The 12,766-nt window shown below is 40.1% G+C and overlaps 1 protein-coding gene across 1 annotated transcript; it reads left to right on the forward strand.

Moving 5' to 3' along the window:
- Nucleotides 1-2,871: 2,871 nt before the first annotated feature.
- On the forward strand, nt 2,872-8,180 carry myl13 (myosin, light chain 13; the record flags this gene model as incomplete). The annotated part of the gene is made up of 5 exons (XM_080725761.1): nt 2,872-2,973; nt 5,686-5,713; nt 6,397-6,546; nt 7,237-7,410; nt 8,074-8,180. 5 exons carry the CDS (start codon nt 2,872-2,874, stop codon nt 8,178-8,180), a joined length of 561 nt encoding a protein of 186 aa, XP_080581887.1.
- Nucleotides 8,181-12,766: the final 4,586 nt, after the last annotated feature.

Consider the following 12,766-nt stretch of genomic DNA (forward strand, 5'->3'; position numbering starts at 1 on the left):
CGCCTAACTTCTCAGACCGTATTGGTCCAAAGTTCATGTAAAAAAAGTTTCGCGCACATTACGCGAAAATCCCAGGAGGAGATACATTTTGACTGTTTTTCATATAATTCAAAATTGTGGGAGAGGTAAAGGTCAGAGGTCAAAAGTCAGAGCGTAAAAGTTGTTCGGCATGAGGAGACGCATAAGTGTATACAGGTTTCATTGCTGTACCTGAAACAGGGCATGAGCTACACCAGTTCAAAGTTGGCATTTTTCAAAGGCTTCCTACAGCGCCACCCTTTGGCCGATTGTTGCGAGCTTCGCGTTTTAGCCGTTTGGCATAGTCCTCTGCCATACTGCCGAGTTTCGTAAAAAGCGACTGCACGGTCTAGCCGCTAGAGAAAAAGTGGCGGAAGAATAATAATGACCAAGTCCAATATCAATGAGTGGCCATTTGCCACTTCGTGGCCTTGGCCACTAATAATGGGAAAGTCCAATATCAATAAGTGGCCTTTTGCCACTTCGTGGCCTTGGCCACTAATAATGGGAAAGTCCAATATCAATAAGTGGCCTTTTGCCACTTCGTGGCCTTGGCCACTAATTAACACTAAATGAAACCTGATTGGTGGATGTCTACAACTGCTCATAAATCTTTCTATAAATTGTCTGCAGGTGCTGTAGGAACACGCTGAGGACAATAGCACCAATGTCATTTCGACTATGCTGCATGCATAGTCGAAATGATATGTTGGTACGTTAGCACCTCAAAGGCAATAAAAACAAAACTGCAGACCTCTCAAAACAAACTGTGGTCAGGTTACTACGAGGCCATTCACCCAGGACTCACCTAACCCCTTCTCATTATGCTAGGGTGGGATGGCTCAGGGTAGAGGACAGAGTAACTTGCAATAAGCCTGGTCTTTAAAAACCCATTAAGACATGGAATTATTTTATACTTTAGCTATTGATAAATAGCAGATATACAAGCTCACAGCGCGGCACTTTTGAAAAGTCTTTATGCAAATCTTTGAATAAATGTATTTTTTATTTGAGTTACATAATATATAACTCCAATATTTGTTTATGGGGGTCCCTGGAACAACATATTTATAGATGGGGGTCTGCGGCCAAATACATGACATTTTGGGAGTCCTTGACATGAAAACGTTTGAGCACCACTGATGATAGAAACATTTTCAAAAACCTTAGAAGGATTTAGAAGACATTTGTATAATTTTTCAAGATTTTTCAAAAATAGTCAGATCTACAAACTTGCAACACGGCAGTCCAATGTCTGACTGATATACAGTACACGCATGCTGACATCACTGATACTAAACAGTGCCCAAATTTGGAGATAACTGACATCACTGATTACAGTGTCAGTTATACTGTACAGTATATACCGCCACCTGTACAGTACTGCGCATGCGTTTACCGACATGGTAACAGCCACATGCTGAAACAGTGCCCAAATTTGGTGATGACTGACATCACTGATACGTCTTCTCCAACATTAGTACTTCTGAGACTCCTACATTCAATCCCCCGTAATGTGTGCACACCCCATAACACAAACGGGCAAGGACTAGTTGTACATTAGTGTTTGTCTTGATTAATTTAATACACAGCAGGAACTTCATGGAAACACGCCCTGAGGCCTTTTTTTGGCAAACTGTTAAGAAATGTGCCAATCAATCAACGTACGCTAAGTGCCACTTACTCCCAGGATGAACATTAAATGTTAACATATGTGCCAGTGTCCTTACATACATCGCACAGTCTGGGGAAGCATTGGGGAGTTCAAGGTGGCTTTTCTAAATGATTTAACCAATGTAAAGCATTAACAAGATTTTGTGACAACTACATTGTATCCAATGGATCACGGTTTCCTTTTTTTCCCCAAAGTACTGTTACTTTGGAAAAAAGAAAACTGTTCTAACTGTTCCACCCGACAGGCTACAATATGAGTAAAGAATAACATTGGCATCATTATACGTTATGTAATTCATGCATGTCAATGGCAGGTAGTTGCCGGAAGTTATCAAACAAATGAACTCAACCATTTGCAATCACATCTCTCTTCGTTACCCTCTTCTCTACAGGGTTCCCACGGTCATGAAATTCCTGGAAATATTTTGAAATTAGAAAAATATTTTTCTAGTACTGGAAAAGTTTTGGAATTGATCAAGGGTCCTGGAAGGTCCTGGAAAATATTTTTGGTTATTGATTTTGTTAATACCTCTGAAATGACAAATTCAACATTGGCCAAATTATCAAATATTAGAGGCAGAAATTGTGAAAATAGCAGATCTACATGCTCACAACGCCTCGCGTTAGATCGTCTATTTTCACAATAAAACCGTGTTATACAAAATTCCTCTACTCTCAGTGCTCGTCAGGGTGCCAGGGTCCCCAGTTCAAATATGATTATTTCGGGGGCATTGCACATAGGAGTAAGCGACTCGTTATTGAGCTGAAATATTGTTATATAGTCCTGGAAATCGGGTTAAATATTCTGGAGAAGTTTTGGAAAAGTTTAGGAAATTAACTGGTAAAGATGTGTGGGAACCCTGTCTCTAATAACCATCTTTGCATAAATAAACACAGGTATGAAGAGCGTCATGGCCGGCCACAGTCTTGATGTGCTGTAGCCTCACACGGCCTCTAGACAAAGGAAGCCTTCCTTTGTCTTAAATAGACGCACAATGGCATAGCCTTTTATAGTACTTGCCCTATTGTTGGCAGCATGGATGTGATGGATGGGGGTGGGGATGACACCCGTGGGCAACGCATAAAGGGCCCTGGCATCAATGGGCAACCTCCACCCTGAGAGAGCCATAGCCCTCTGCAGTGTCACTACCCTCCCGTATCTCCTGAAAGCTCCTTGCCATGGCTCCTAAGAAGAAGGAGAAGGAAGAACCAAAAGCACCAGCCAAACCCCCAGAGCCAGAGCGCCCCAAGACCCCAGATTTTGACCCTGCTACAGTGGCGGTATGTATCTACATAGAAGCGTTTTGATCGGTTTGGGTTCATTTACAAATATACTGTATGTCGGGTTGAGATTCTAGAGGCTCACACACCGGCATGGGCTCCCAGGTAAGTTTATTAGCAAGTGCTAATAAACTTACCTGGGAGCCCATGACGGTGTGCGAGCCTCTCCTTCTTTCCTGTATGTATTTTTTGCTCAGCACCCGGAGAATATTTTGCAAGATGTGCGTGCTACTTGGTTCTTTCTGGGTTGAGATTCTATACACAGTGAAAGGAAAAGGAATCAATGTGTTTATTATTATTAATAATAATAATATTAGATTAGTAGTAGTGGTAGTAGTAGTAGTATCATTATTATAATCATCAATTGAATGGCTAGTGTTTATACAGTAGATGCTAGCTATGATGTCAAAGTTGTAATTTATTTTGTTAGTTTTTTGTTTCCTCCTATACTATACGACCTTAAGCTGGTCATCACATTTGGGTTTCAAGCGCATCAGAGACCCCATGTGTCATGAGCAGGGCGGTGCATGCAAATATGAATGTTCAAGAAAAAAATGGCTTTGATATTGCTGGGAACTTGCATGTAAAATACACGTGACTGTGTAAAACGTTTTTAAAGCGTATGTTGTATAGTCCACATGTTTTGCATCTTTAGTGCCCTCAGGCATGTAGCACAAATTATGAAGTGCCTTCGCTGCAACTTGGCATCATTGTCAGGCTTTAGTTGGAAATGTACCAGTTGATACAGGACATCCTTGGAAAGTTTGTCTTATGCTGAGTTGGCCCCTTCTCAAAGGGTAAATGTTTTCCTGGTTGAGGGAGCAGCCATGTTACAATGAAGTGAGGTTAAAGCCACACAAAATGAATAGCAGACCACCCACACCACTACTTTGAGGGCAAGGGTGGGGGTGGAAAAACCAGAAGGAAGCAAAATATATATAATTATGAGTTACACTATCCAACTTTAAACATGCTTGGGTAGGCTTTTTGATAATATTGTTACAGTTTCATGACAGGGCTGGGTCTGTAGATATGCAGAGACAGTAACACGGGACACTGTCTGAACTCAATCCAACACAAACATACTGAATATAACCTTTTTTTTAATGCAAAACAGTGGAACAGTGTTGTTGTTGCATTTCCAAACAAAAATACGCTGTAGTTACTTTTGTGCCGTTGTTTGTTTCAAACCAACATACAGTATGGTGGTGAACAAAAGAACCTCCAGGTTTACTTGAGAGCTATTTTTAGTCAAGTTGGCATTTGATTATGATACATGTGATGTGATATGATACAACAGGTCTGCTCTAGTCCTTAAATAAGAACGTAAATTAATTGTTTTCCCCATAACCCTTCGTAAGACTTTTGAGCATGTTTGCATCTTCATAAGTCAAAGTTGATATCACTCTGAATTTAGCTAAAAATGTTTATGTTTTGTGTCACTTTTGGAGCATGACTTATCTACTTTTTAAGTTTTTATAATTAATTTGCAGCTGAAATAACACGTTAATGTTATGCATATAAAGTGCCCTCAAGTACGACATACGCTGTCCATCTTTAAGCAGGGAGGTCACTACCATGATGATTGTATTGATAAGTGTTTTCGTGTCTGAAGCCTAGTTAAAATTGCAGTCAAAGATCCTCTCCTTTTATGTGACCAAATGAAAGTGCTCGTGTCAAACGAAGTTGGCCCTTACTGTACACAGTATATGTTGGCAGGGGTGTCTCACCAAATTATGGGCCCTGGGTACAAGGATTCACTGCGGGCCCCCCATTAAGGTTCTTCATAGGTGGAGGGGGTTTAACCCATTTAGACTGGGAACGCATTATTACGCATTATTTTGTGCTTTAACTATTGAAAAATAGCAGATATACAAGCTCACAGCGTGGCTGCGAGCTTGTAGATCTGCTATTTTTTAAAAATCGTGTACATTTGTGCAAGTCTTTGAAAATTTCAAATCCTTCTAAGGTTTTTTGAAAAACCTATGTGTTTCTATGTCAGTGGTGCTCAAACCTTTTCATGTGAAGGACCCTCAAAATTATATGTATTTGGCCATGGACCCCCATCTCAAAATATTTAGTTCCAGGGACTCCCCAGATTGAAGCAAAGATTTGCACACATTTTCATGACTTCAAAAATAGCTGCTACTTTTCAATAGCTAAAGTATTCAATAATGAAGGCCCCACTACCGTGGGCCCTAACTCAGTCCCACTTCCCCCCCCCCTTGTGACGCCCCTGTATGTTGGGCCTGAAACCATGTGCATGCAGATGGGGTCGGTCTCAAGGCCAAGGTTAAACAAAGCAATCTAAGATTGGAACGGATGCCGTGAATAAGCAGAGTGTAACAGGAGCTGTGGAATCTTCAAGAGCATTAGGACATGGACAGGAGGTGTTGAAAGGGTCCCTGTAGGGACGTTACGGTAGTCTTGCAGACCTCATCATAGTGGAATGTTGTCATGACGTGTCATGTCAAAGTTCCGCTAAGCAAATCATAGACAACTCTTACTTGTTCACTATAAGTTGCCCCCCGGGTTAAGCATTGGCTAAATGCTTCAAATCCTAGGTCAGGGGGCACACTTAACAGTTTGCCACCTGCTTGTCAAAAGCTTTCCCTGTGAACAATCCTGTTAAATGACTTAATGTCTGATCTTTTGGACAGCCTCACAGAAAATCTAATCATTTACATAATTTATTTTCTTTCTTTTTTTCAGCTGGACTTTACCCCTGAACAGATTGAGGGTGAGATGACATTGTTATTTCAGTTGTAATTTGTGTTGCATTGACTGCACGCTATTTATAGATGCAATGGCTGTTTTGTTGTGCTGTTTTGTACTCAAGTATCAGTCCATTAGTGTCAAATAGAGAAATAATTGCCTATATCCACATAAATACAAATACATCAATCAAAAAACTGAATCCCATTTGTCCATCTGTATTGTATACAATCTGTATTATACATTGATTCTTGCTTTATTATTTAGTGTAGAAACATTTTGCCTGAGATATGACTATAACTGTTACTAGAAATCTTCACGCGACTCACTCCAGAAGGATGCTTCTGCCATATTACAGTGGTTCTCAACCTTGGGGGGTCCCCAGATGATTAACTTAATGTGCAACATTGTTTTCTCACTCCATCAGTAAACAAACCAACATAAGGTGTAAGTGTATAGAGGATATATGCACATTTCTAAAGTGACAATTTAAGGACTTTTTAATACCTCTAAAATGACAACTTAAACATTGGCCAAATTGTCAAACATTAGAGCAGAAATTGTGAAAATAGCAGATCTACATGCTCACAACGCCTCGCAATCCAAGGTGTTGTGAGCATGTAGTACCCTGAGAACAGAGTACCCTGAGAACAGGGTGCATGGACGAAGTACATGTTAGTTTATCCTGGTGATGCTCTCTCTACACAGACTTCAAAGATGCCTTCCAGCTGTTCGACAGGACACCAACCAATGAGATGAAAATCACCTATGCACAGTGCGGGGACCTGATCAGGGCACTGGGACAGAATCCCACCAATAAAGAAATCACCTATGTTCTTGGAAAGCCCACACCTGCAGGTTGGTATTATGAAAAGTCTGCCTACTAATAACGGCATGGCTTCTATATGCAGTGGTGTACAGTCAGTAACTAAGTAGTAGTTTTGTAAACTGATGACTTTCACGTTACATTTTAAATAGAAATATCCAATACATTTCTAGGATTGGACTCTTGGGACTGGAACTTACCAAAAAAAATTATGAACGAACCACTTAAGCCCCATTCACATAGTGAAGATAGCCGATCTATAAGCTCACAACATTGTCAGGGTGTAGATCTGCTATTTTCACTATTCCTTTTGTTTTGTTTTACGGGAAACTTCTGACAAATTTCGGAAAATGTACTTCGTAATTTGTACTCATTTATGATGTCAGTCATCTCATCTACAGTATTATCTCAGCACTATGAAATCAGTCATCAGCTATATTTTAAATTAAATTAAGTTTCAGCCCAGGTCCAGTATACAAAAAGTTCTAGGTGATAACATGGAGTTAAGCCTATTGGCAGGTTACACAAGAAATATGACGCTGATCAGTCCAGTGGTTTTTGAGATTAGCCTCCGGATGGATGGACAGACAGACAGAGACAGAGAGACACACAGATACTCTTCAAGGAGCCATGGCAATAAGAAAAATGAGGGGTGCAATTCATGTTGAAAAGCGTCATGTTGAAAAACATCACAAATGCAATCCACTGTAATGTCTCTCTAGACATGCAGAACAAGATGCTTGACTTTGAACAGTTCCTGCCCATCCTTGGCCACATCTGCAAGGCCAAGACATGTGGGACATATGAGGACTTTGTTGAAGGCCTGAGGGTGTTTGACAAAGTGGGAGATGGCACAGTCATGGGTGCTGAGCTCAGGCACGTTCTGGCAACACTGGGTAAGTGGGAGAGCTCACACGTCAGCCAGATTCATACTGTTGCATGACAACGCGTGTCAAAAGTAACTGAGACACAAGCTCACAGATGCAACGCGTTGTGAGGTCTGATATATTTTTGCCCAGCGATACCGCTAGGGCTGTCACAATTATTACATAATCGTCTAATTGCAATTATTTGAGGTAATCGCAATTATTTTGCATAATATCGTCAAAATCGTTTACATTTTGACAAATGTTAATATAGTTACAAACACTTTTAAAAAAGTAGTGGAAAGAAATAGCTGATCTACAAGTTCACAACGTGTCGCGCTTGTAGATCGGCTATATCCACTATCATTGTTCTTTTTTTAAGAATAAAATCTTCAAATATGTCAGTAATTTGTGTCATGATTGCCATGTGCAACTTCAAAGCCTAAAGGCCAAACAGAAATGTAATTGTCAACGACAAATACACAATTAAATCGTTAATCGCAATTATTTGAGTGACAATTAATCGTTATGTAAAATGTCATAATCGTGACAGCCCTAGATACCGCCATGCGACAGACGGAGCACGGCAATACGATTCCAACAGAGATACTGTACTATAACTGCACTATACACTTGGAGGGAGGCCTGGTCCTTAAAACTGAATTGGTTTTGTGCATTCCTTGTGGGCCACAGGTGAGAAAATGAAGGAGGATGAGGTGGAGCAGCTCATGCTAAACCAGGAGGATGCCAACGGATGCATAAACTACGAGGCTTTTGTAAAGCACATCATGGCAAATTAAACTGGTACAGTATACTGTATGTCCTCTGGTGCTTATTGCCATGTTGCTTATGCCTGTTGGCAGGGACGTGCTGGGCCCCTGATTCAGCCCGGGAAAAAGAGTTAGAGAGGCCCTGGAAACCTTGTATGTCCAAAATCGTTTGTTTTGTATTTATCATTTTGAAAATGATTTAAACTATTGAAAACAGCCGATCTACAAGCACACAACGCCTCGCACCGCGAGGCGTTGTGTGCTTGTAGATCTGCTGTTTTCACTACTTTTGTGCGACGGCCTTGTATGATGAAGCAGGGCTTTGCTTTGCGAAAAATTTTATACATTTTTAACTTGGAGATACGAGGTTTCTGCCCGACAGTGACGATTTACTTTGTTGGCCGCCGACATTTTATTTTTAATATTTTTTCCTAATGGCCAGCCTGGACCGGCCGGGAATGAACCGGCCGTTCGGGAGTTTTCCCGCTTTTCCCAATGGCCAGCACGTCCCTGCCTGTTTGCATTGCATTATGATTATGAAATAAGTATGACATGAGTCTAATGATGTTGTTTCTCTTTCACCAGGATACTTAAAACACTGAATTGTTGACCTCAGAAGATGTTTGCATTTGTGCAAATTCCAGCCTGTATACTGTATTTCCCCTTTCCACGTGTCCCTGATGGATCAATATTTCAAGTCAATAGTTGCAAGCACATTGCAACTATTCGTTGTTTTCTTTTTCTTTTTTCTATCAACCCTTTGTTGACTCTATATGCATTTCACATCACATGTGATATTGTTGATCAAAAATGCTAAATAAACTGATTCATTTTCATGATGTTTTTTGGGGGATGAGTTTTATTTATATTTTTCTTTTCTTTACTTGGACCAAAAGCAAAGGTATAGGAACAGATCAGATAAAAATCAAACACATGTCATATCCTTGGATTCTCTGAAAGGTACTATATAAATCTAAGCTATTAATATCATTAATAGCTTTTGGGAAGCTACACATGGTGAGCTTGTAGATCGGTTACCCGTTTAGTTAAATAGTAGCCTGGATTTTCAATATGCAAAATGGATTTGGACCCCAGGCGTTTAAAAGAGCCAGGTGGCTACATTATTTGCAGCATTTATTCGTGTCTATTTGAATGGCGTTTGATATGCTAATGGGGTCAGACCCCCGGCTACTATTAGGTCCCCAGCTATTATTTGCCTCGAGGCTATTTGGAAATATACAGTACATTCAAATGGACAAAATGTATATAGGGCTTAAGTGGATAATGTATGTTCATTTTCTTAGCGATTATATTGCGATTAGTAATCAAGAAGCACATTTCTGGAGAATTATTTCTTTACTTTAATCTTTTTTTTACAAATATATTTTTTTGACTAATAAAATAGTCTGATTAACTACTTAACCCCCATTTTATGTCTTTGTACAATGATGTAATAATAAACAAATTCTAAAAAGTAAAAGTACCAGTAAGGGGATCTCCATATATGGGCAAACAAGGGACAAGGATGTGATGTCCTAGGTCAGCTTGTTCTCGCGATAATAAAAATCTAAATATCTTTTTCAAAAATATTGATAATTTTTTTTTGGGGGAAAATGATGATGTCACAAGACGATGGATTCTGAACTTCCCACAGCTCTCCTAGGAGACTTGGACTGAGAAGAAAAAAATTGTGATATTTTATCATGAACATTAGTGAGGACCTATTATATGAAGACAGGTTGAAAGGTGGTGAACTACTCCTTTTTGAGCGGTGGTTACACCGTCTCCTATACGTGGCCGTGTGTGTATGCGTCCGTCCGTGTGTGTGTGTCTGTATGTAGCCTGCAGGCCTGCAGTACCTTTTATGACCACACATGTTAAGGGAGGGGCGCTGTTGTTCAGGCCAGGCCAGACCAGGCACACACACACACACGCACGCACACACACACACACACACACACACACACACACACACACAGGGGGGAAGGGGGGGGGGGGGGGTAAACCACCGCTCAGTTCACACAGGTGTGATTTTAAGTACAGTACCTGAGTATATGTAGCCTACTAAGTTACTTTAAACCACAGGCTGTGGTCTTCAAGTCAACCTCATTGGGAGAGGACTCATGATTATTCTGGTGTGAGGTGCATTTTTGGCAAAGTTTGGGTTCTGCCGTCATTCGTTCCAGTGTCGGTACTGTCAAATTCTAGCTTAGTTTAAAGCCAGACAGTAGGTTGCTAAAACTAATGTTAGTTTAAAGCAAGAGGACATTTCCCTATTTTTACATTTTGAAAAACTATTGGAAAAGTTACAATTCTTTGAACAATTTCCCCAAATATGGATGCCATGCATAAAGCACATTCTAGTATGTTTTAGTTGAAAATCAAGCAGCAATTCTACAACAAAGTTTAAATTAGACTTAAAATAAATAAAGTTGGATTGCATTGGATTGGTGTTTTACCTGTGTAATGGTTGTGTCATTGTTTGACAGTGCAGCTAGGGCTAGTAGTCCAGGCCACCCACAGGAGATCATCGCTTCATCTTGAGACTGCCTGCATGTCAGGAAGCACAGACATGTTTTCTACATTGAGCAGAAAAGGTGCAAATGACAGGTCTGAACTTCCACATTATCAGACAACCTTTGCTGACCTAAAAATAAAAGAATCAAACATCAAAAGGAATAAATAGATAAGACAATCTTGATATATTATAGATCGTAGCCTATCTTTTTATTATTTTTATTACTCTTTTTATTATTTTATTCTCAAGATTTTCTATTAAGTAGTATTGAATGTATTTATGAAATAAAATAATAATAAAATATACTTGCTCATATTACATAATATGAATTATGCTGTTTATCAAAAACGACTGAAAATGGATCCCTTTTGAAAGATAGCAGCACATCCCCTTTATAACCAGTAGAGGACACTGCTGCTCCAATAATCCAGAGAATAGGCCTAGGTTTGGAGATTTCACATTTCACCCCCTGGGCTGGAATCCATTGTTTCATGAAGAAAAAAAGAAAAATCGTGTTTGAAACCTACTTACTGATGATGACTCTGGTAGGCAGGTTTCTGTCCACCTCTTTACAACAAGGAAGCAAGCACAACTCCAATTCATCTCCACTTCTCTGGGAATTTTTAACCGGGTGCACGGTTGGGTAAGTAACTTTTACAAGAAAATCGCAGCACTCAACGGAAACTGTCATTTAAGGCACTGATTGCTTCCGGATCAATGGGGTACATTTACTATTATAATTATTTTGTCTTAGGAATGCGACAAATACAAAAAAATATTATTAAACTCATAGTTGGGGCGAATGCGAATCCGATATTCCGTGAGAGCATAGGTCCGTTTCTCAGTGGTTTTGTCAACTATGAAGATTAAATAACAAATTGAGCTCCCATGCCCCTCACTAAAATGCAGGCAAAATGTTTGACAACCGCTGAAAGTTTGTCTCATTCACTTACTAAAAAAGGTTGAAGTACCTGTAATATAGCTTTTATAGTTAACTTATTGTTTCCACCAGGCCGAAGGCATTGGGAGACTATGTTTTGTGCACACACACTCCCTGGATGCCAATTCAGAACCTCTAGTCTGCCCCATATTTTTCATATGGGCCTTTTATACCGATTTTTTTCAAACAAATTCTTTGACAGATTTTGTCCAAAAATCACGCACATCGGTAGACAGTATCTCTTGACTTAAGTCATGTGATCGACATGGATCTGTCCAATTTTACATATTTCATCCTGATTGACCAAGATTGGCTTCCAAAGTTTATAGGATTGGTCGGTTTTGAAAAAAATGCCTCAAATCATGGACGCAGCGTGCAATTTTCGTGAAATTGTGCCCGCAAATTCCCTCTAGGCCGAGGAAGAAATGCCACTTCAAATTTTTCAAATCAGCCTCATGGTGGTGCTATAAGAGGCCAATTCATGTTTTCACCTATAACTCCACCGATCAGAGTCAAACTTTGTACGCACATGTACTCCCTTGAGGCCAAGGAAAAACCTTTTCCCTGCATTTTTCACATTAGCCTTTTATAGTACCAGGACGACTTACATAAAACACATGTTTTGATATTACTCCTTAAGATTTTATCCAAAAATCACACACATCAGTACACAGTATCTTTACAGTCATGTGATCAAGACGGATCTGTCCGATATTTCATATTCCATCCTGATTGGCTAAGATTGGCCTCCAAACATTGTAGGATTGGTCTGTTTTGAACAAAATGCCTAAAATCATGAACGCAGCTTGCACTTTACGTGAAACTTTGCACGCACATTCCCACTAGGTCAAGGAGCAAATGCCACCCTTTTCATATTGACCTGTTATAGCACCACCATCAGGTCGACTTTTGCAAAAAAAAAAAAAATCATGCATGCAGCGTCCGTGAAGCGGCTGTGAAAGGCCAAAGAAGACCTGTCACCATTCACATTGGCCTATTATAGCGCCACCAGGAGGCCAAAATAACCTTCCTGACCTGGTGGAGAAACTGTGCTCGGAAGAGCACTGCTTCTGGTTTATTGTGAATTTAGACGTAGATGAGTGGGCCAATTAACTGTCTCTCTGAATCGGAAGGCAGACAGTTTGACCCCAGTTCACA

This window comes from Nannobrachium achirus (assembly GCF_963921795.1).
Source record: "Nannobrachium achirus genome assembly, chromosome: 5".
In the NCBI taxonomy this organism is placed as follows: Eukaryota; Metazoa; Chordata; class Actinopteri; order Myctophiformes; family Myctophidae; genus Nannobrachium; species Nannobrachium achirus.